At 43.3% G+C, this 25421-nt stretch overlaps 1 protein-coding gene across 1 annotated transcript in view; it reads left to right on the forward strand.

Annotated features, from left to right (window-relative positions):
- The window catches only part of bcat1 (branched chain amino-acid transaminase 1, cytosolic), a 60617-nt gene that overhangs the window by 24957 nt on the left and 10239 nt on the right, over nt 1–25421 (forward strand). The window contains exons 5-9 of the mRNA XM_068004703.1: nt 279–398; nt 2403–2566; nt 9765–9907; nt 23395–23480; nt 23968–24108. Coding sequence (XP_067860804.1) covers nt 279–398; nt 2403–2566; nt 9765–9907; nt 23395–23480; nt 23968–24108 — 654 coding nt within the window. The remainder of the gene's footprint in view (nt 1–278; nt 399–2402; nt 2567–9764; nt 9908–23394; nt 23481–23967; nt 24109–25421) is intronic.

Raw genomic sequence — 25421 nt, forward strand, 5'->3', positions numbered from 1 at the left:
TGGTGTTTATGCTCCACACAAGATTTTAAAAGTTTAAAATCATAAACATGCTTATTTAGAAAAGAAATCGGTTACTTTCCCTACAGGTTAGAGCAGCCTCAGTAGCTGAATTCATTCTCTGAAGCAATCTTTACTAAGATTGACCATGATGGTATAGTCAGTGTATATTGAGCATTAATATTTTCTGCAGCTGGTTGATTAATTTTTATGATTTTTATTTCTGTCCAATTCACACACAAAAGGAATTTTGATTGATTAAGTTTTGTTTCCTTTCCCAGAATTTTGATCGGGAGGAGCTATTGGAATGCATCAAAAGGCTGGTGGAGATAGACAAAGAATGGGTGCCGTACTCAAAATCTGCCAGTCTTTACATTCGCCCAGTCTTTATTGGAACAGAGGTGAGAACATCTGTTTGTGTGCGCATATGTGCACTTGCGTGCGTATGTTAGGGTTGCCAACCCTCCAGGATTGTCCTGGAGTCTCCAGGAATTAAAGATTAATTTCCCAGACTCTGCTGCGAGCAACACTCAGGAGACAAATCACAGGAGAAAACAATTTGCGATTTCTTTTCATTTTCGTTGAACACTTTCGTTTATTGATTATAAAAATATCCGAGTTGGGGAAAAAGCACTGTTTGGCTGATAATCAAGAGTCATCCAGTCGGGTAATGGAGAGTCTGTTCTTTTTCCAATCGGTGTAGGAAGGCAGAGCGTTGCGAGGATGGACATGTTTGAGGACCAATGATGGACACGTCCAACTAGAGTTGGCAACCCTAGTGTGTGTGCGACGGTGTGTGCGACGGTGTGTGCGACGGTGCTTGTGTAAATGTGCGTGTGACTATGTGTGACTGAGACTGTGTGCGTGTGAGACTGTGACACACTGTGTGTATGTGTGACTGTGAGACTGCTTGTGTAAATGTGTGTGTGACTGACAGACTGTGTGTGTGTGTGTGTGTGTTGACCCTAAAGTAGAACGTGGGCCTTTCCAAGTTGTGAGAGCGGTTGATGTAGTGACACTGTGTGCGCAGCTAAAGCTCCATGGAATGACCTGGGCAGGTGCTGAGTGGACATTGTGGTGTTTCCCAGCCGGGGGTGGGGATGGGGAGGGAGTGAGGGGCGGAGCCTGGGGTCCTCCTGGTGCTGGGGTAGAGGGACCTGGACGGCAGCCTGAGGTCAGGCCGTGTGCCCACTCTCCTGGCTGCAGATTTGGGCCCAGGTGGATGAAGAAAAGGGGATTAAAAATAAAGGTGAACCCTCACCCATTATATCTCTCTGAAAGAAAAGTCAACAATTTTGATTAATATGGCGATTTCTCAAAACTAATTGAACGGTCCAGAGTTTTAAATACTGTAAGAGATTGAGTAAACAAAATTTCAGTCTGTGATTCCGATTGCATGTTAGTGTACTGTAGTTCTGAAGGATTAAATTCCCCAAAAATCCCTTTAATTTAGTGATCCTTCCCTCTCCCAGGAGCTCAAATTGTTTTGGGTGGGATGGGGAGTCTATATATTGTGATACACAATTGTGTGGGACAGGCTGGATGGAGCAGAGGGTCTTTTCCTGTCCGTCATTGTCCGTATGTACCTAGATCTCCAGGTGTGGCATCAGGCTGATGGCGGGAGGATTTCTTAATGCTAAAGGGATCAAGGGATATGGGGAAAAAGCGGGAACAGGGTACTGAGATAGACGATCAGCCATGATCATTTTGAATGGCGGAACAGACCCGAAGGGCCGAATGGCCTACTCTTGCTCCTATTTTTTTCTCTATGATGTGAGGCCAACTTTTCAAACGTTTGCTGCCTCGGCCCGAGACTGAAGCAGGGACCTTTAGATCTTCAGTCTGACGTGTTATTTACAACCCTGTTTCTCCAGCGTTGTGTTTCCTTCCTTCTCCCGTCCTTAGCTGAATTGTTGAGGTTATTTTCATCTTGATCGCCCCCCATCCCTGGGCAGTGATCTGACCGACCTGCAATAGAACCCGCTCGATTTTACATCGCGTTGTAATCAGCGGATTCTCCAACGGCTGGTCGACCCGCTCCGTCAAGTTAGAGTTAGGGTCGCCAACTCTGGTTGGACGTATTCCTGGAGATTTCATCCCGCCTCCAACCACCCCGTTCAGTCAAACAGCCTTTTCTGTCCCATCTGCAATAATTTTAGAAACAAACGTGTTTGGGGAAAATGGAAAAAAAACACACTTTTACTGCCCCTCTGATTCTTCTCCCGGGTGTGGCTCTCAGCAGTGCCCAGGAGATAAATCTTTAATTCCTGGGGACTCCGGGGCAGTCCTGCAGGGTTGGCGACCCTAGATAAGTGGCCGATGGGAGATGGAGAAAGTTACCCCGCTGTTGAGTGTTGCATTTTAGCTCGTTTTGATTCTGCCTAATCTTCTGATTTTAATAAAAGCCCTCCCTTGGAGTGAAGAAACCGACAAAAGCCATGATCTACGTGATTCTCAGTCCGGTCGGTCCTTATTTCTCCACTGGAGGCTTTTCCCCAGTGTCCCTCTGGGCAGATCAGAAGTACACTCGAGCCTGGAAAGGAGGAACGGGTGACTGCAAAATGGGAGGGTACGTAAATCAACAAAAACACACTGAAACAAACGATGTGCATTTATATAGCGCCTTTCACAACCTCAGGACATCCCAAAACACTTTACAGCCAATGAAGTACTTTTGAAGTGTAGTCACTGTTGGAATGTAGGAAACGTGGCAGCCAATATGCGCACAGCAAGATCCCACACACAACAATGAGATAATGAGCAAATAACCTGTTTTTTTAGAAGTTGGTTCAGGGATAAAAATATTGGCATCCAGCAAAGCCCATAGAAGGGAAATAGAGGGAATAACTCTGGGCACCGCACCTCAGGAAGGATATAGTGGCCTTGGAGGGGGTGCAGATTCACACAAAGGGTAGTGGAAATCTGGAACTCTCTCCCCCCAAAAGCTGTTGAGGCTGGGGGTCAATTGAAAAATTTCAGAACAGAGATTGATAGATTTTTGTTAGGCAATGGTATTAAGAGTTATGCAACCAGATGGAGTTAAGATACGGATCACCCATGATCTAATTGAATGACTGAACAGGCCTGAGGGGCTGAATGGCCTACTCCTGTTCCTATGTAGAAGGCCTTATAAAGGCGTTCAGCATCATGTCCTTATAAGGGCTTAAAAAAAAAACGGGGGGGCCGTTTTTGGAGGGTAGAGAGGAGGAGGAAGTGTAGAGGGAGCGACCCTGTTGAGGGGAAAGAAGAGACAGAAAAGGAGACTATTGTGGGGGTGGGGGGGGGGGGGGAGAGAGAGAGAGACCACATTGAGCAAGAGGGAGATAGAAAGATATCTCGTTACAAGAGGCGGGAGGAAGACCCTGTAGCCGAAGGGGCGAATTAAAAACTCTGTCCCTCGGAGATAATGCTGCTGTTCTGAGTAAAACCCATTTGAGATTCTTCGGCCTGACAGCACCTGAATAACTAAACCCGTCCGTGATGCTCAAAAATTTGCCGTGTTGTCCTTAATGATTTTACAGTCTAGATTTAGTAAAGACAGGAGCTTTTTTTATTCTTTGATGGAATGGGGAAAGGCTTTCTAATGGAGTGAATTAACATATGCAAATGTGGCTTAATTAGCACTGTTCATTCATCATTCGTTATTCCTCACGGCACATTGAGTTGAATTTTTATAGGGAGTCAGTGAGTGGCATCATTGTGACAGTGATGTGCGGAGGTCACATTTTATAGCTGGGCTCTGTAAGACTGTTTCGCTTCGTTTACCTCAAGGCAATAAATCAATTTCATATATTTAGTTTTAAAATGCAACACCCTTGAATGTGTGAATTTTGCCTTAATTGACGTGACACTTGCTAAATTTTTAAAAATTAATTGTGTGCCACCATTAGCATGTCTGGCCTTAATTTTTTTGCTGTAAATCCCTCTTGCTATTAAGTAATATAATTAACTTAGAGTGAGAATTATTGCCAGTTCCCCTTTTAAGAATCAGTGATATTTCTTTCGAAGAACTTGGTCATAATTCTTTGTTTCCGTTTTGCTTGGTTTCTCACCGTGTCTCAAATGAACTACTAATATTGAGTGGGAGGAGTTACTAAATTGGACAAAGAGAGAGAGAGAGAGAGAGAGATCAGGAAATTAGGACAACTTGCCTGCTCTTCTTCAATTAGTGCTATGGGATCTTTTATATCCACTTCAACAAGAAGTCAGGAGCTCAGCTTATCATCTCATCTGAAAGACTGGACCTCAGACAATGCAAGCACTCCCTCACTATTTCTCTGAAGTATCAGCCTAGATTTATGTACTCAGGTCCTTGTGTGGGGCTTGAACCCACTGCCTTGTAACATATGATTATGTTCTTATGTTCTTATGGTGTGTTGCCTCCCTGGTGCAAGGATCAAGGATGTCTCGGAGCGGCTACAGAACATTTTGGAGGGGGAGGGCGAACAGCCAGCTGTCGTGGTGCACATAGGCACCAACGATATAGGTAAAAAAGGGGATGAGGTCCTAAAAGCTGAATTTAGGGAGTTAGGAGGTAAATTAAAAAATAGGACCTCAAAGGTAGTAATCTCAGGATTGCTGCCAGTGCCACGTGCTAGTCAGAGTAGAAATAGGAGGATATTTCAAATGAATACGTGGCTAGAGGAATGGTGCAAGGGGGAGGGATTCAAATTCCTGGGACACTGGAAACGGTTCTGGGGGAGGTGGGACCAGTACAAACCGGATGGTCTGCACCTGGGCAGGGCCGGGACCGCTGTCCTAGGAGGAGTGTTTGCTAGTGCTGTTGGGGAGGGTTTAAACTAAAGTGGCAGGGGGTTGGGGACCTGAGCAGGGAGAGAGAGGAAAGCGTAACAGGAAGGGACAGAAGGTATGGAGTAATAGGTAAAGTGTTAAAAAAAGGAAAAAGCAGGAACTAAGCGTCACAAAACAGATTTGAAAGTTCTTTATCTGAATGCACGTAGCATTCGTAATAAAATGGACGAGTTAACAGCACAAATAACTACGTATGGGTATGATCTTGTGGCCATTACAGAAACATGGCTGCAGGGTGACAACGACTGGGAATTAAATATGCCAGGGTATTTAACAATCAGGAAGGAAGGGGAGGTGGGGTGGCTATGTTAATAAAGGAAGGAATCACTGTAATACAGAGAAATGATATTGGGACAAAGCATCAAGATAATGAAACAGTTTGGGTGGAGATAAGGAATAATAAGGGAAAAAAAACATTAGTGGGCGTAGTATATAGGCCTCCTAATAGTTGCAACTCTGCTGGAAGAAGTATTAATCAGGAGATAGTCGGGGCATGTAATAAGGGAACAGCCATAATTATGGGGGATTTTAATTATCATATTAACTGGACAAATCAAATTGGGCAGAGCAGCCTTGAGGACGAGTTCATTGAGTGCATCAGGGATGGATTTCTTGAGCAGTATGTAACTGATCCTACAAGGGGGCAGGCAACCTTGGACCTGGTCCTGTGTAATGAGTCAGGATTAATTAATAATGTCCTAGTTAAGGATCCCCTTGGAACGAGCGACCACAACATGGTTGAATTCCATATCCAATTAGAGGGTGAGAAGGTTGATTCTCAAACAAGCGTACTGAGCTTGAATAAAGGAGACTATGATGGTATGAGAGCGGAATTGATTAAAGTGGACTGGGAAAATAGATTAAAGGGTAAGACGGTACATGAGCAGTGGTGTTCATTTAGGGAGTTATTTTACAACTTTCAAAATAAATATATTCCACTGAGGAAAAAAGGGTGTAAAAGAAATGACAGCCATCCGTGGCTAAGTAAAGAAATCAAGGATAGTATCCGACTAAAAACAAGGACATATAAGGTAGCCAAACTTAGTGGGAGGATAGAAGATTGGGAATTCTTCAAAAGACAGCAAAAGGTAACTAAAGGATTGATTAAGAAAGGGAAGTTAGATTATGAAAAGAAATTAGCAAAAAATATAAAAACAGATAGCAAGAGTTTCTATAGTTATATAAAAAGAAAAAGGGTGGCTAAGGCAAACATAGGTCCCTTAGAGGATGAGACCGGGAAATTAATGGTGGGAAACATGGAGATGGCAAAAATGCTGAACAAATATTTTGTTTCAGTCTTTACAGTAGAGGACACTAAGAATATCCCAACACTGGACAAACAGGGGACTCTCGGGGGGGAGGAGCTAAATACGATTAAAATCACTCAGGAGATGGTACTCAGTAAAATAATGGGACTCAAGGCGGATAAATCCCCTGGACCTGATGGCTTCCATCCTAGGGTCTTGAGGGAAGTGGCAGTAGGGATTGTGGATGCTTTGGTGATAGTTTTCCAAAATTCCCTGGACTCAGGAGAGGTCCCGGCAGATTGGAAAACTGCTAATGTAACACCGTTATTTAAAAAGGGTAGTAGGCAGAAGGCTGGAAATTATAGGCCAGTTAGCTTAACATCTGTGGTGGGTAAAATTTTGGAGTCTATTATTAAGGAGACAGTAACGGAACATTTAGATAAGCATAATTTAATAGTACAAAGTCAGCATGGCTTTATGAAGGGGAAGTCATGTCTGACAAATTTGCTTGAGTTCTTCGAGGATATAACGTATAGGGTGGATAAAGGGGAACCAGTGGACGTAGTGTATTTAGACTTCCAGAAGGCATTCGACAAGGTGCCACATAAAAGATTATTACTTAAGATAAAAAAATCACGGGATTGGGGGTAATATTCTGGCATGGGTGGAGGATTGGTTATCGAACAGGAAGCAGAGAGTTGGGATAAATGGTTCATTTTCGGACTGGCAACCAGTAACCAGTGGTGTTCCACAGGGGTCGGTGCTGGGTCCCCAACTCTTTACAATCTATATTAACGATTTGGAGGAGGGGACCGAGTGCAACATATCAAAATTTGCAGATGATACAAAGATGGGAGGGAAAGTAGAGAGTGAGGAGGACATAAAAAACCTGCAAGGGGATATAGACAGGCTGGGTGAGTGGGCGGAGATTTGGCAGATGCAATATAATATTGGAAAATGTGAGGTTATGCACTTTGGCAGGAAAAATCAGAGAGCAAGTTATTTTCTTAATGGCGAGAGACTGGAAAGTACTGCAGTACAAAGGGATCTGGGGGTCCTAGTGCAAGAAAATCAAAAAGTTGGTATGCAGGTGCAGCAGGTGATCAAGAAAGCCAACGGAATGTTGGCTTTTATTGCTAGGGGGATAGAATATAAAAACAAGGAGGTATTGCTGCAGTTATATAAGGTATTGGTGAGACCGCACCTGGAATACTGCATACAGTTTTGGTCTCCATACTTAAGAAACGACATACTTGCTCTCGAGGCAGTACAAAGAAGGTTCACTCGGTTAATCCCGGGGATGAGGGGGCGGACATATGAGGAGAGGTTGAGTAGATTGGGACTCTACTCATTGGAGTTCAGAAGAATGAGAGGCGATCTTATTGAAACATATAAGATTGTGAAGGGTCTTGATCGGGTGGATGCAGTAAGGATGTTCCCAAAGATGGGTGAAACTAGAACTAGGGGGCATAATCTTAGAATAAGGGGCTGCTCTTTCAAAACTGAGATGAGGAGAAACTTCTTCACTCAGAGGGTGGTAGGTCTGTGGAATTTGCTGCCCCAGGAAGCTGTGGAAGCTACATCATTAGATAAATTTAAAACAGAAATAGACAGTTTCCTAGAAGTAAAGGGAATTAGGGGTTATGGGGAGCGGGCAGGAAATTGGACATGAAGCTGAGTTCGGATCGGTCAATGCCCTGTGGGTGGCGGAGAGGGCCCAGGGGCTATGTGGCCGGGTCCTGCTCCGACTTCTTGTGTTCTTTAGATTTGTGGTTGGGATCAGATCAGCCATGATCTTATTGAATGGCGGAGCAGGCTCGAGGGGCCGATTGGCCTACTCCTGCTCCAATTTCTTATGTTCTTATGTTCTTATTCCAGGGAGGCTCATATGAAAACTGTACTTGACCCTGGTGAGACCACATCTGGAGTACTGTGTGCAGTTTTGGACTCTGTTTCAAAAAGATATTCATTTATTGGAGGGGGTACAGAGAAGGGCTACACATGTTGATGCTAAAATTTAAGCGCATGAGGAAAGAGAAGACTGAGAAGGGATATAACCAAGATGTTTAAAATTGTGAAAGGTTTGGACAATTGGATCCAAGTAATCTTTTCTGCCATGTACAGAATTTAAGCACAAGTGGTTATATTTACAAATTAAGGGCAACAAAAGAAAATAGGAAGTGCAGGAGGAACTTTTTTTTTTACTAAATGGGTGGTAAGTACGTGAGACAGATTACTGGCTGAGGTGGTGGAACAAGAAACCTTAATAGGTTTCAAGAAGGAAGTAGATAGCTTCTAGTCAACAAATGGGATTCAGGATAACATGAGGAAGAAATCCTGTCACTGGGTCAAAATCCTGGAACTCCCTTCCTAACAGCACTGTGGGAGAACCTTCACTACACAGACTGCAGCGGTTCAAGAAGGTGGCTCACCACCACCTTCTCAAGGGCAACTAGGAATGGGCAATAAATGCCGGCCTTGCCAGATGTTGCCCACATCACAAGAATGAAAAAAAAAGTTATCTGGGACACTTTTTTTATATGAAATATGCCGTATAAAAGTCTTTTGTTGCCATTTACCATCAACAATAAGTCAGTTCACTTGTGATCAAGTGACTGATTTCTTCTTCTAAAAAAGAAGGCATTAGCGGGATATGGGGGCAGGATGGGAAGAAGTCATTAGAATAGGAGGCTCGTCTGGAGTATAAACATCAGCATCGAGTTGAGCTGTCAGCTTTGATTCAGTAGTATCACTTTCACCTCTGTCAGAAGGTTGTAGGTTCAAGTCCCACTCCAGAGACTTGAGTATAGAATCTAGGTTGACATTTGAATGCAGTACTGAGGGAGTGCTGTATTGTTGGCGGTGCTGTCTTTCAGAAGAGACGTTAAACCGAGGCCCTGTCTGCCCTCTCAAGTGGGTGTGAAAGATCCTATGGCACTATTAGAAGAGCAGGAGAGTTCTCCCCGGTGTCCTGGCCAATATTTATCTGTTAACAGCACCTAAAACTGATTGGCTAGTCATTATCTCATTGATGTTTGTGGGAGCTTGCTGTGTGCAAATTGGCTGCCGCATTTCCTACATTACAACAGTGACTACACTTCAAAAATACTTAATTGGCTGTAAAGCACTTTGGAACGTCCTGAGGTCATGAAAGATGCGATATAAATGCAAGTCTTTTTTCATGGACCAGTTTGGCCAAATGGCCTGCTTCTGTGCAGTGGATTCTACGTAATTCTAGAAATGCACCAAGGGGATACTGTGAATAGGTGGGCTAGATGGACCGTGGGTCTCCTGCCTGAAACTGTTCCTTTGTTCTGACCCAGAAGCAGGAGTGCAACCACTGAACCAGGCTGACGTGTAGTTGCATGGGTTCTTTTCACGTTGAGACACTATTGTCACTATTTCCTTGGCTCCTTTACCAACCTATCCTGCAGCTTTGCTGATTGCTGGGCTTGACTCCCAGGGTCTGTCGTCCAGGCACCAGGAGCCTGTTGCACATACGGAGAGGGGCTAGACTCACCACCTGTAGTCATGTCTTGCCCCTCCCGACTGCCAACTCAGTTGTGCCAGCACCAAAGGGCTGGAGCAACCATGAGATTGGCGACTGGTTCAAACTGGGGCTTTTTGTTTTAACCCACCATTAGGCAGGGAAAAACAGCTTTAAAGAAATAAAGCAGGATCATGACTCTTTATCCTCTCTCGCTTTAGAAATTATGGAGCATCGATTTATGTACAACAAGAAGCCAAGGCTGTAGGTTGTCAACAGGTTTTATGGCTCTATGGAGATGAGCACGAGATAACGGAGGTTGGGACCATGAACCTGTTTCTTTACTGGATAAACGAACAAGGAGGTACAGTGATATAGAAACTGAACTCAGTTCCTTTTGTATTGTTTATTTTTTGCTTTTTCTGATTAATACATTGACTGAATATATATAAAAATGGAATAATGGGGTAGGAGGGTAAGGCACCTTTCACCAGTGGGGGTCCCTTTGCATACAAAAAGAAAATTGATACGAAACTTATAATTTTTGGTGTCTTATATTGATTTCAGTGAAGAATATACATGCACACACATTCACAATTACCTAAGAAATGTAAGTATTAGTAAATTGCCCCCTAGCATTGCCCATAGACAAAGATAAGTCTTTTGATATACAAAGTGAACATAGACACCACTGTTGACAGCAAACGAGTTTGAGGGGGGGTAGGACTTACGGCCGAACACATGACTGAATCTACAGCAATCAGTCTCCTGAGTACAGCAGGATTATTTCTCCAGGGAAATGCAGTGACTGGAGGATTGTTAAATAATACAAATTGATGAGGATAGTTACATAATACAAATTATGTGCGTAAAATCAATCCTAGTTACTTACAGCAGTGTAATTGACAGGGGAATACCCAATCACCTCCATTCTGGCCGGGGACTTGTGGTGTCACTATATGCAATCTTTTATATTTACAAGATGGCATCTGAGTCGGTTTAAAAAAAAAACTTTGGGACTTTGCTGCACAGAGTCCCCTAGTGGCTAAAGCCTGTGCTTCGTTGTGACAGTTGACATAGCAAAACTGAATGGGAAATGTTGACATAGCAATTTACAATGTAAATGTTGATACAAAAGTGTGACCAAAAATTGTGATAACAGGAAGTAAGGACAAGAAGTGCACATCCTACGCAAGATATTTAATAATAGATAGATGTATGGAGTGGTTGAGGTGAATGCCTTAGATACATTTAAGGTGAAGCCAGATAAGTACATGAGGGAGAAAAGAATAGAAGGATATATTGATAGGATGAGATGAAGTAAATAAAGTGGGAGGAGGCTTGTGTGGAGCATAAACGCCAGCATAGACCAGTTGGGCCGAATGGCCTGTTTCTGTGCTGTAAATTCTGTGTAATTCTATGAATGTATATTGTACATATTTGAGATATGGCACTCCCTGTGAGGAACAGCATTCCCATGGAGTGCACCTTGGAAAACTGAGGGAGCTGCTTACAAAAACTATCGTTGAAAATTTCTTGTAACACAATAGCATGAGAGGCTATTAAACCCAAGAGGAAGGAAAGGTCATTCCATTGATGCTGCTGAATGCAGCTCCACTCACCAAGCTCATTTCCTCATGAATGGGTCCCAGTTGTTGGTAAATGAACAAGCCTCTCCAATGAGATGTCATTGCGAGGCATCAGGCAGCCACACTTCTTCTGTTCATGACGAGCTCTTGTTGCTGATGAGAGAGAAGCAAGTATAAACAGTACAGTTTTGGACTAGGCAGTCCCAATCAAGTTCCTTACTGCAGCTCCTTAGCCTCAGAGTGTAGGCGTAGGAACTGTGCAACAAGAATGGATGGTTCAGGCCATTAATCTTTACACAAATGGGGTTAGGAAGTGTGGGAGGGCTCCCAGCGAATAGGTAATTGGATTTAGGAACAATTGGCACTGTTATTATATTCATCCTTCCCCAAAGAGAGAAAAGGAGGCTTTCTTATTGAAAGAGATTACTCCCTACTTGTGATTTATTGAAGTGCAGAATTCAAATTACACCCAATGTATCCAACATTGGTTACGCATTCCTGCTACAAATAATGGGAATCCGTAAGGGATAATTCCCTTATTAATATGTGGGAATATTGTTATTTATGTCTTTAATCTCACTTAGAAAGCATTTTGAAAATTAAAAGAAATAATATCCTTCTGAAAAACATTTCCTTTGAAGAAAAGAAAAAAAGACTTGCATTTATATAGCACCTTTCATGACCTCACGATGTCCCAAAGTGCTTTACAGCCAATGAAGCACTTCTTGAAGTGTAGTCCATGTTGTAATGTAGGAAACGCAGCAGCCAACAACAAGATCCCACAAAGAGCAACTTATCTGTTTTAGTGGTGTTGCTTGAGGAATCAATATTAGCCAGGACACTAGGGAGAACTCCCCTGATCTTGCTTTGAAATAATACCATGGGATCTTTTTTATCCACTTAAACTGACACCCCATTTGTCCTCTTAACGTCGAATCCAAAAGACAGCACAGCACTCCCTCAGTACTGCACTGGGACTATTATATGTTCAAGTGTCCAGAGTGGGACTTGAACCCACAACCTTCTGCCTCAGAGGCGAGAGTGCTACCAACTGAGGCACAGCTGACACCTTAATACTGGTGTAGCCTGGTGCCTTATGGCTTGAACTGCTCACACAGTGTGACTCAATCTCTGGAGTGCTACCAATTGGTGCGTAGATGTTTCCCATGGTAAAGGGAAATTGGAAGGAGTGTCCCACCAGGCCACCTCTGGAGACTTCCTTTTGAGGTGAAGGCAGCGTGGCATTGGCACAGAGCTGGCATGCCAGCAGGTTACCTGTGGGCCATCCATTGAGGATAGATGCATGGCACAGAGAAACCTAATGGAAAGGAAAGAAGATAATAAAGAGACATCAAATGAAATATTAAAATAGCCTGAAACTCTACCTTGAATCAATTAAACTAATATCTTGAAAGTATATTAGGAACAGGAGTAGGCCATTCAGCCCCTCGAGCCTGCTCCACCATTCAATTAGATCATGTACCTCAACCCCATTTACCTGCCTTTGCTCCTTATGCCTCAATACCCTTACCTAACATAAACTGACATATAGTTAAATAAATGAGACCGCAGGATATTTAAAAAATAATATAAAGTGTTTCCTGAACAGTTATACATAGTAAAGGAGATGGGGTTTGCCGGATCTCTTTATTCAGAGGAGGTTCTCACAATGAAAGCCATTCTTTGCCAACTGCTGGTTGTCTTTGGTGTATTTCCTGCAGTGCATTCGTAAATTTTGTTCCCAAAGCTAAGGTATCATAAAGTAAATAAAAGTCAGTTTAATCCTATGAAGCGTTGAGGGAGCTGCCCGAGTTGTTTTTCTCCATTTCATTACAAAATCAACCGTTCTTCTTTAAATTATCCCTTGTGGCTGTGCCTTTAATAAAACCCACTTGATCCTCCCCTGTCAAATGCGGTAATATAGTCTCAAATCTGGCTGCAAAGATCTTAGTGAAAATCATCCAAGCTGAATTGATAAGGGACGTAAGATGAGCAAGTAATTACCTCACAGTGGAAAGCCTCTACCTAGTTACGGTATTACAGAGATTAATGCTATGCTCCATCTCTGTTAGCAGACTGCGTTCTGTAGCTTAATTAACAGTGTGTGTTTTATCAATGAAAGAAAGAACTTGCGTTTATATAGCGCCTTTCACGACCTGAGGACATCCCAACGCGCTTTACAGCCAATGAAGTACTTCTGTTGAAGTGCAGTCACTGTTGTAATGTAGGAACCATGGCAGCCGATTTGCGCACAGCAAGGTCCCACAACTAGCAATGAAATAAATGCAGAAATGATGTTTGCCTTAGGATAAGTAAATAGATTTATTCCCCCATTTCCTGTAGCTTTCCTATTTTGAGGTGCACTGTGAGGGAAGGTGAGACAAGATAATGTGAAGTCCTGGAGCTGCTGCATGATATTCTGTTGGGTTTTATGATGGTTAGTCACACACCTGACTAATATAGCTCCAATAGTGCGGAGGGGTAGTGCAGCGCACAGTGATACAGCACCCATACCAACGTGCCACATGATGGGAAAGTTCACTCATTATTTTAGTGTCTCTTGAACTCTCTGAAGAAAAATGGCAGACTGTGACAACATTGCTGTTGCTGCTACCTTGTAATATATTGAATTTTCAATAAGGTACCGCATGGTAGACTCATGACTAAGGTCAGAGCATGTGGAGTCAGGGGACAAGTAGCAGAATGGATAGCAAGCTGGCTACAAAACAGAAAACAGAGAGTAAGGGTTAAAGGTAATTACTCAGACTGGCAAAAGCTGGGAATTGGTGATCCACAAGGATCGGTGCTGGGACCACAATTGTTCACCATTTACATAAATGATTTGGACTCGAGAATGGGAAGTACAATTTCAAAATTTACGGATGGCACAAAAATGGGGAGGGTATAGTTAATATACTTAGGAGGACTGCGACAAAATACAGGAAAACATTAATAAACTTGCAGAATGGGCATGTAATAGGCAAATGAATTTCAATATAGACAAGTGTGAGGTGTTAGATTTTGGTAGGAAGAATAAGGGGACCACATACTGCTTGGATAATAAGGGTCTAAATGGGATAGAGGAGCAGAGGGATCTTGGGATGCAGATACACATCACTAAAAGTTAATAAGGCCACAAAAAAAAGCAAACTAAGCATGAGGGTTCATTTCTAGAGGGATAGAATTGTAAAGCAGAGAAGTTATGTTAAACTTGTATAGAACCTTGGTTAGACCACACTTGGAGTACTGTGAGCAGTTCTGGCCTCCATATTATAAAAAGGATATAGAGGCACTGGAGCAGGTGCAAAAAAGATTTACTAGGATGATAACAGAACTGAGAGATTATACCTATCAGGAAAGATTGAACAGGCTGAGGCTCTTTTCTCTAGAAAAGAGAAGACTGAGGGTTGACCTGATAGAGGTCTTTAAGATTATGAAAGGGTTTGATAGGGTAGACATGGAGAAGATGTTTCCACTTTCAGGGGAGACCAGAACTAGGGGCCATAAATATAAGATAGTCAGTAATAAATTTAATGGGGAATTCAGGAGAAACTTCTTTACCCAAAGAGTGGTTGGAATGTGGAACTCGCTATGACAAGGAGTAGTTGAGGCGACTAGCATAGATGCATTTAAGGGGAAGCTAGATAAACACAAGAGAGAGAAAGGAATAGAAGGATATACTGAAGGGGTTAGATGAAGTAGGGAGAGAGGAGGCTTATGTGGAGCATAAACACTGGCATGTTTCTGTGTAATTCTATATGATTGTAGTTGGATTCAAATTTTTAACTGAAGCCATCATCTTTGATCCCCACCACAAACTCAGTTCCCTAACCATTGATTCCATCCCCCTCCCTGGCCACTGTCTGAGGCTGGTCCAGACTGTTTGTAACCTTGGCATCCTATTTGACCCTGAGCTGAGCTTCCAACCACAAATCCGTTCCATCACCAAGACCGACTACTTCCATCTCCATAATATCGCCTGTCTCCACCCCTGCCTCAGCCCACCTGCTGCTGAAACACTCATCCATGCCTTTGTTACCTCTAGACTTGACTATTCCAATGTTATCCTGGCCGGCCTCCCACCTTGCACCCTACGTAAACTTCAGCTCATCCAAAACTCTGTTACCTGTATCCTAACTTGCACCAAGTCCAGTTCACCCATCACCCCTATGCTGGCTGACCTACATTCAGCGATGCCTCAAATTTAAAATTCTCACTCTTGTTTTCAAATCTCTCTATGGCCTCGCCCCTCCCTATCTCTGTAACCTCCTGCAGCCCTACAGCCCTCCGACAACTCTGCATTCCTCCAGTTCTGGCCTCTTGTAGAACCCTGATTTCCTTCACCCCTCCATTGACGGCCGTTCCTTCAGCTGCCTAGGCCCCAAGCTCTGGAATTCCCTCCCTAAAACCTCTCCGCACCCCCCACCCGCCTCTCTCTCGCTCTCTCTCTCCTTTAAGATGCTCCATAAAATTTACCTCTTTGACCAAGCTTTTGCTCACCTGTCCTAATATCTCTTTATGTGGCTCAGTGTCAAACTTTGTCTGATAACACTGCTGAGAAGCGCCTAGGGACGTCTTATTTCATTAAAGGTGCTATATAAATGCAAATTGTTGTTGTTCTTGTTGTCGGTGCGTGGCATTTTTATAAAGGTATTCTATCACCGAACATGGCAGGGGATGTCAATGACATTTTACTTTGGATCTGTTCAGTACAGCTTGTATTGTCCATTAAAAGGGCAACTGGCTGCTACACACACAGCAGAATAGAAAAAAAGGGCAGATATCTGTGTTCAACCATCCGTAGTCCCGGCAGAGATTAAATACATCTTAATTGAAACCCGAATAAACTGAAAGTGTTATTGTCCCTTATGGGAAAACAAGTGTATCTTATTTAGTACTTATTATAACCCACTCAACTAGCTTTACAATATGTTGTCCCTTAGCGCCATGAAAGTTATCTCTGGAATAATCCTTTTAGGATCTGCACATTTTAAGCATCTATCCATCAAAATCTGAATACATAGCAGCACCATCCAAGGGCCGTAGTATTCTGGGATTCGATTCTGAAAAGAACCCACAACCATATTTATCCTCATAATTACTCATTCCAACTATTAAAGGGAAAGTTCAGACTTAATCCTTATGTGTTTTTAGCAAAATTACATAGAATTTACAGCACAGAAACAGGCCATTCGGCCCAACTGGTCTATGCCGGCGTTTATGCTCCACACGAGCCTCCTCCCACCCCTCTTCATCTCACCCTATCAGCATACCCTTCTATTCCTTTCTCCCTCATGTACTTATCTAGCTTCCCCTTAAATGCAAATGCCTTCACTGCTCCATGTGACAGCGAGTTCCACATTCTCACTCTCTGAGTATCTCCTGGATTTATTAGTGACTATCTTATATTTATGGCCCCTAGTTTTGGACTCCCCCAAAAATGGAAGAGAGGACACAAAAAAAAAAAGACTTATTGTGCAATTTGAATTAAAACTACTTAAACGTGAACATAGGAATGAATCTAGGAATAGTAGGATAAGACAGGTTAATGTGTGGCTGGAGAAATGGTGCAGGAGGGAGGGCTTCAGATTCCTGGGACATTGGGACCAGTTCTGGGGCAGGAGGGATCTGTTCAAGATGGACGGGTTGCACCTCAACAGGGCTGGGACCAATGTCCTCGCGGGGAGTTTAACTAGTGCTGTGGGGGAGGGTTTAAACTAATTTGCCAGGGGGATGGGCACCAGGATGAAACATTAGAGAGGAGAACCAAGGTGCACAGAGGACTGAGAGAGACAAATAGCACTAGTGTAAAGAATAGTTCAGAAATAGGAGGGATCAGACAGGGAGCAAATGCGAGGCAGTCTAAGATGAGATTGGAGTACATGTGCGTAAATGCATGTAGTGTGGTGAATAAGGTTGGTGAGCTGCAGGCTCAAGTTGCCACATGGGACTATGATATAGTGGCAATAACAGAGACCTGGCTCAAAGAAGGGGAGGATTGGGTACGTAATATTCCTGGCTACAAGGTATTCAGGAAAGATAGTGAAGGAAAGAAAGAAGGGGGGTGGCAGTATTGATCAAAGAAACTATTATAGCACTGGAAAGGGATGATGTAGTTGAGGGGTCAAAGACAGAATCTATTTGGATAGAGTTAAGGAACAACAGATGAGCTATTACTCTACTGGGTATATATTATAGCCACCAAAAAGTGGGAAGGAGATAGAGGACAAATTACAGAAAGCTGCAAGAACTATAAAGTAGTGATAATGGGGGACTTCAATTATCCCAATATAAACTGGGATAGTAACAGTGTAAAGGGCAAAGAGGGGGAGGAATTCCTGAAATGTGTTCAAGAGAACTTTCTTGATCAATTTCTAGACTGCTTTGCATTTGCTCCCTGTCTGATCCCTGCTATTTCTAAACTATTCTTTACTCTAGTGCTCTTTGTCTCTCCCAGTCCTCTGTGCACCTTGGTTCTCCTCTCTAATGTTTCATCCTGGTGCCCTGGCAAATTAGTTTAAACCCTCCCCCACAGCACTAGTTAACCTCCCCGCGAGGACATTGGTCCCATCTCTGTTGAGGTGCAATCCGTCCATCTTGAACAGATCCCTCCTGCCCCAGAACTGGTCCCAATGCCCCTGAAATCTGAGGCCCTCCCTCCTGCACCATTTCCAGCCCAACGAGGAATGAAGCAGTGCTGGATCTAGTTCTGGGGAATGAAGTGAGGCAAGTTTTCAGTGGGGGAGCATTTGGGGAACAGTGATCAGAATATCATTAGGTTTAGAATAGTTATGGAAAAGGACAAGGAACAATCAAGCATAAAAATACTTAACTGGAGGAGAGCTAATTTCAAGGAGGAGATGGTTTGGGCACAGAATAGATACATTCACATGAGGGGGAAAGGAACGGCATCCAAAACTAGAGCTCACTGGATGACTAAAGATATAGGCATTAAAATTAAACAGAAAAAGGAGGCTCATGATAAATGTAAGGTTCATAATACAGTGAAGAACCAAGCTGAATACAGAAAATGCAGAGGTGATCTAAAGAAGGAAATAAGAGAGGCAAAGAAAGAGTATGAGAATAGATTAGCAGCTAACACAAAAGGGAACCCAAAAGTCATTTATAAACATATAAATAGTCAAAGGAAGGGTGGGGCCAATTTGGGCAGAAAAGGAAATCTTCTTGTGGAGGCAGAGGGAATGGCTGAGGTACTAAATGAGTACTTTGCGTCAGTCTTCACTAGAGAAGAGGATGCTGCCAATGTAGCAGTAAAGGAGGAGATATCAGTGATATTGGATAGGATAAAAATAGATGAAGAGGAGGTACTGAAAAGGTTGGCAGTACGCAATGTAGAAAAGTCACCCGGTCCGGATGGGATGCATCCTAGGTTACTGAGGGAAGTAAGGGTGGAAATTGCAGAGGCTCTGGCCACAATCTTCCAATCCTCCTTAGATATGAGAGTGGTACCAGATGACTGGAGGATTGCAAATGTTACACCCCTGTTCAAAAAAGGGGAGAGGGATAAGCCCGGCAATTACAGGCCAGTCAGCCTAACATCAGTGGTGGGGAAACTTTAATCTGGGACAAAAATAGGAGACAATAATCTGGGACATAATTAATTGGCACTTGGAAAAATATCGCCTAATAAATGAAAGTCAGCACAGATTTCTTCGAGGAAAATAGTGTTTGATTAACTTGATTGAGTTCTTTGATGAAGTAACGGAGAGGGTCGATGAGGGCAGTGCAGTTGATGTTGTGTATATGGACTTTCAAAAGGCATTTGATAAAGTACCACATAATAGATTTGTTAGCAAAATTAAAACCCATGGGGTTAAAGGGACAGTGGCAGCATGGATACAAAATTGGCTAGGGGACAGAAAGCAGAGAGTAGTGGTGAATGGTTGTTTTTCAGACTGGAGGGAAGGATACAGTGGTGTTCCCCAGGAATCAGTATTAGGACCACTGCTGTTTTTAATATATATTAATGACCTGAACTTGGGTATAGAAGGTATAATTTCAAAGTTTGCAGATGATACGAAACTCAAGAATATAGTAAACAATGTGGAGGATAGTAACAGACTTCAGGAGGACAGAGACAGACTGGTGAAATGGGCAGATACATGGCAGATGAAATTTAATGCAGAGAAGTGTGAAGTGATGCATTTTGGTAGGAAGAATGAGGAGAGGCAATATAAACTAAATGGAACAATTTTAAAGGGGGTGCAGGAACAAAGAGACCTGGGGGTGTATGTACACAAATCTTTGAAGGTGGCAGGACAAGTTGATAAAGCTGTTAAAAAAGCATATGGGATCCTGGGCTTTATAAATAGAAGCATAGAGTACAAAAGCAAGGAAGTTACGCTAAACCTTTATAAAACACTGGTTAGGCCTCAGCTGGAGTATTGTGTTCAATTCTGGGCACCACACTTTCGGAAGGATGTCAAGGCCTTAGAGAGGGTGAAGAAGAGATTTACTAGAATGAAACCAGGGATGAGGGACTTCAGTTACGTGGCTAGACTGGAGAAGCTGGGGTTGTCCTCCTTAGAGCAGAGATGGTTAAGGGGAGATTTAATAGAGGTGTTCAAAATCATGAACGGTTTTGATAGAATGAATAAGGAAGAACTGCTTCCAGTGGCAGAACGGTCGGTAACCAGAGCACACAGATTTAAGGTGATTGGCAAAAGAAGCAGAGGTGACAAAGGAAACATTTTTTTACACAGCGAGTTGTTATGATCTGGAATGCGCTGCCTGAAAGACTGTTAGAAGTAGATTCAATAATAACTTTCAAAGGGGAATTGGTTAAATACTTGAAGGGAAAAAATTTACAGGGCTACAGGGAAAGAGCAGTGAAGTGGGACTAATTGGATAGCTGTTTCAAAGAGCCGGCACAGGCACGATTGGCCGAATGGCCTCCCTCTGTGCTGAACCATGTTATTATGGTACTATTTTTTTTGTCTTCTAAAACAAATTCTAAAACAAATCGAGGAAAAGTATTGTCACTTTTACATCCTAAAGCTATAATTTTCCTTGTGTGTTAAGATGGGCTGAATCATTGACAGTAATTAACAGTGAAGAAAGTATCTGGGTAAAAACACCGATAGATAATTGTATAATAACGATAGTTGTGATGACTGCTTTGAAGACACCGTCACACTGGCGCTTGTTTCATTCATAGAATTATAGAATTTTACAGCATGCAAGGCAGCCATTCAGCCCATCGCACTTGTGTCAGCCCTCCGAAAGAGTTCTCTACTAGGCCCTCTGTCCCTTCCCCAGACCCTATTAAACTTCTTCGTTTTCAAATATTTATTCACTTCCTTTTTGAAAGCTATTCAGGATTCTGCTTCCACTGCTGTTCGTGGTTGGGAATTCCATGTCCCAACAACCCTCTGTGTGTTAACAAAAATATTCTCCTAATCGCTTAATGTCTCCCTTTGTTCGTTCGGTGATGATCTTAAATCTCTGCCCTCTAGTTCCTGACTCGCTGACCAGTGACCACAGTTTACCCGATTTATCTGCCATGGGACAGTGGTATCTGTGCGCCCGCTCTGTGTTTACACGGCCAAGACCTGCCCCCTTATCCTGAGGGCAGAAATGCAGACCCTGCAAAAATGGTCGGATAAAGCAGCTTGTTTTAGCAGTGGAAACACGGCATGCTGCTGTGATGCGAACTGGCTAAAGGTGTCAGCAGTGGCTTGCTGGTAGCACTCTGGCCTCTGACTCAGACAGTTGAGGGTTCAAGTCCCACTCTGGAGGCTTGAGTACGTAATCCATGCTAACACTTCAGTGCAGTACTGAGGGGGTGCTGCGCTGTCGGAGATGCTGTCTCCCTGATGAGATGTTAAACTGAGGCTCTATCTGCCCTCTCAGGTGGACGTAAAAAATCCCACAGTACTATTCGACAAAAAAATAGGGGCGTTCTCCCCGGTGTCCTGACCAACATTTATCCCTAAAACAGATGATGTGTTCATTGCTGATTGTGGGATCTTGCTGTGTGCAAATTGGCTGCCGTGTTTCCTACAAACAGTGATTGCACTTCATTGGCTGTAAAACGCATTGGGGTATCCTGAGGTCATGAAAGGCGCTATATAAATGCAAGTCTTTTGTTCTTAAAGAAGTGCCGATGTGAAAGCACCATTGGTAGATTGCTTGGAATCGCACTCCTGGTTTGAGTTTCCAGGAGCTCCTTGTGACACAATGATTAGTGCAGGAGGCAGTGGAAATGAGCCTTAATCTTATCAGGCCGTTTAACAACAATTCTCCCTCTCACAGAACTATTTAGTGGAACAATTACTTAACTAAATCTTGAAAAGCAATTGGGCTAAGAATTAGGCACGGAGGGTAGGAAAGTGGTCCCATGTATTAATGTTCCATCATGTTGCACTCAATGGTAGCACTCTCACTTCTGAGTCAAAAGGTCATGGGCTCAAGTCCTACTTCAAAGATTCGACTCTTCAGTGCAGTACTGAGGGAGTGCAGCACTGTCAGAGGTGCGGTCTTTCAGATGTGATGTTAAAGTGTCTACCCTCTCAGGTGGACGTAAAAGATCCCACGCAATATTCGAAGAAGAGCAGGGGAGCTCTCCCCGATGTCCTGGCTAATAGTTATCCCTCACCAACTTCACTAAAAAACAGATTATCTGGTCATTTATCTCGTTGCTGTTTGTGGGACCTTGCTGTGCGCAAATTGGTTGCCCTGTTTCCCTACATTTCAACACTTCAAAAGTACTTCGTTGGTTGTGAAAAACTTTGGGACGTCCTGAGTACATGAAAGGCGCTATATAAATGCAAATTCATTCTTTCTTTCTGGATTCCTATATGAGCCTATAAATTACTGGTGGTGCGTTACTTGTGGAAATGTCGGAGATGTGGCAGCTAATTTGTGTACAGCAAGCTCCCACAATCAGCAATGAAATAAATGATCAAATGTTTTAGGTGTTAGTTGAAGGATAAATATTGGCCAGGACACCGGGGAGAACACTCCTGCTCTTCTTTGAAATAGCGGCCCTGAGCGAGCAGACGAGGCCTCAGTTTAACGTCTCATCCAAAAGACAGCACCTCCGACAGTGCAGCACTCCCTCAGTACTGGCACTGTTGGCCTGGACTGTGTGCGCAAGTCTCTGGAGTGGGGCTTGAGCCCACAGCCTTCCGACTCAGAGGCGCGAGTGCTACCACTGAGCCATGGCTGACACTTTCTAAGTTTCCGATTTCGACAGTGTCCTTCGATTGGTGTTGAGCAGATGCTGGTGGCTTCCCCACAAGGAGAGAAGGGGAAAAATAATCAAAGGGTGAGTCACTCCGGGCCATTCCCCTGAACCTCTTTGCAGCTGGATTCATAGTGGTATTCGCAGAGGCCTAGGAGAAGGTTACGTCCCTGCTCGCTTGAGTGAGGGTACGATGCAACGATCGGAAGTTGATACACTGCCAGCTTAATAATTCAAGCCCTATATTTTTCTGCTGTTAAAAGCATCCTGCACCCTTTTGGAATAAAGACCGAAAATGCCGGAAATACTCAGCAAGTCAGACAGCATCTGTGGTGAATGAAACCCTTACACCCTTTTGGTTTCTGTGTGTTTAAATATTGACATGCGATAATCCGAAGAGAGGGCGGAAAAATAACGGAAGAATTGTTTAATGCGAGGAATGAGGAGCTGCAGTGGTAGCTGTCCTCGGGCTTGTTTTTGATCGGTGAAGTCTTAAGACGTACAAGTTGAAACACCTCAGAGATTTCTTCCTGAAAACAGGATCTGCCAACAAAAAAGGTGCTAATTTTTATCAGTGCACCTTTAAATATCGTGATAAGTTAAGATAATTGGCAAAAGAACTCGAGGCGAGATGAGGAGAATTTTTTTTACCCAGCGAGTTGTTATGATCTGGAATGCACTGCCTGAAAGGGCGGTGGAAGCAGATTTATTAGTAACTTTCAAAAGGGAATTGGATAAGTACTTGAAAAGGAAAAATATTGCAGGGGAAGAGCAGGGAGAATGGGCCTAATTGGATGGCTCGTTCAGAGAGGCAGCACTGGCACAATGGGCCGAAGGGCCTCCTTCTGTGCTGTACAATTCTATGAAATGGATAAGTGCATGCAGGAAAACAGAAGAAATCTGTGGTGATAAAAGATGCACTGCCGGCAAGAGCCTTAAAATTAAAATGTACAGCTCGCACACCACCTGCAAATGGATATTTGTGCATATCCTTGAATAGGTGTATTAACTTTCCTGCTGTACGTTTGCTAAGTACAATCTGTTCTGTTCTCTTAGAGGAAGAGCTCGCTACACCACCGCTAGATGGCGTCATATTACCTGGAGTAGTGAGGCAAAGCATTCTGGATCTTGCACGCAAGTGGGTCAGTGAACATTACTTAACGAGAGAGCATTATCGTTACTACGTTCAAGTGATTTTTTAACCTAACCCTAACAGCTAATTAGGTGCTCTTAATGCGCCTAATTAAGTAGTCTGTCAATCTCTCTGTTTGTTTAATTTTGATTTGATCCTTAAATATTAATGTAACCCATCAGAATCTCAATCTCAACAATATATTTCTTGATTCGTGAGAATTGATATCTATTATTTCTGACTGAACAGTCAACTTAATCTGACATATTTATTGACATCTTGTGGCTCTGTGGGTTAAATATTTGATGAGACCTAGGTAGGCCTCAGTCTCTATAAAAATGCGTTTTGAACAGCTGATTATAAACCATTCAAATGTGGACTTGTCGATGCTTGTCAGTGTTACATCAGTGATAAATAAAAAGTGTTTAGTAATAATGTAAAAATAGGTGAACGAGATCTGATTGCTTTTCATGTTTTTGTTTTTGCAAAAAAAAAAGAATCAATTCCGGGTTGAGGAGCGATCTATCACCATGAGAGATCTCCTCGGTGCACTGAAGGAGGACCGGATCAAGGAGATATTTGGTTCAGGAACTGCTTGTGTCGTGTGCCCAGTAGGCGATATCTTGTACAAGGGCGAGGTGAGAGTGCGAAATGTCTAATTATGTAAACGATGAGATATCTTCAGCTCAAATCTGACAGATTTATTAACCGCAGTATCCGCGCCATATGAAAATACAGCTCGGGAGATTTCAACTACCTCCAAATAAACTGGCAGGGAGAGGGAGTGACAGGGGAGATGGGGGACCCGTGTACGAGACTCCTTTCTGACCCCAATATGGAAGAAACCCAACAAGGGAGGAAGTTCTGTTAGACCTGGTAATAGGAAATGAACCGGAGCAGATAAGTGTGGGAGAACATCTCGTGAGTAGTCATTGCAATGTAATGAGGTATGATAACTACTGAGGGAGATATCGATGGTACAAAGACCACAGATGCCACATGGAGTGACTGAAGCAGATTGCATTGATGCAGTTATGGTGAGGCTTGATGCATACATGAGGGAGAACGGAATAGGGAGATACATGGGCAGGGTGGGGAGAGGCAATTAGAGTGGGAGGTGGCTTCCGTGGGGTATAAACACAGGCATAAATAGGTTAGACCGAATAGCCTGTTTCTGCGCTCTAGATTCTACGTGACAGAAACATGGCAGAATACCTTGTTAGATTGGCAGAATACCTTGTTCGATTGGCAGATATCTTCTTTAAATGAGTAAATCTTTTGTCACTGGTCCTCGTGAGAAACGGACGGTGACTCTCTGCGGCTGATGTTCCGGATGCCACTCTGGGCGCAGAGTGTCTGCCGCCAGGAGCACGTGCCGGGGGAATTTCTGGGGTGCGTTCCGCCGTTTCCGGCAGTAATGGTAAGCGTGCCTGTGATTTCCCCGGTACGCACTCCTGGCGGGGAGAGGCTTTCAGACGGTGGGCCCTCCTTTGTACAAGGAGCTGACGGACTGAGAAGCATAATGGGCCAAGATGGAAACATTACAAATATTTGTTGAAAGTTTGCGGCCTGATTAATGATCATGGATTGGGTCATTCACTGGAAACAAAGTTTCAACACCCAATACTAGATTAATTCTTTAAAAAAAACATATTGGATATGAGGAGACATAACTTGATGCACTTAAGGGGAAGCTAGATAAATACGTGAGGGAGTCAGGGGTAGGATATGCTGATAGGGTGAGATGAAGTAGGGAGGGAGGAGGCTCGTGTGGAGCATAAACACCGGCATAGACCAGTTAGGCTGACTGGTCTGTTTCTCTGCTGTAAAATGCGATGTAATTCTATGTGATAAAAATGATATTTGCAGTTTCTCTCCCTGTTTGCCTGAGCTCAATGCAAATACTACTGTGGGGCAGAGCAACTGCTTTCCCTTTGTGGGTTCCCCATGT

The sequence above is a fragment of the Heptranchias perlo genome, chromosome 24 (genome assembly GCF_035084215.1).
Source record: "Heptranchias perlo isolate sHepPer1 chromosome 24, sHepPer1.hap1, whole genome shotgun sequence".
Taxonomy (NCBI): domain Eukaryota; kingdom Metazoa; phylum Chordata; class Chondrichthyes; order Hexanchiformes; family Hexanchidae; genus Heptranchias; species Heptranchias perlo.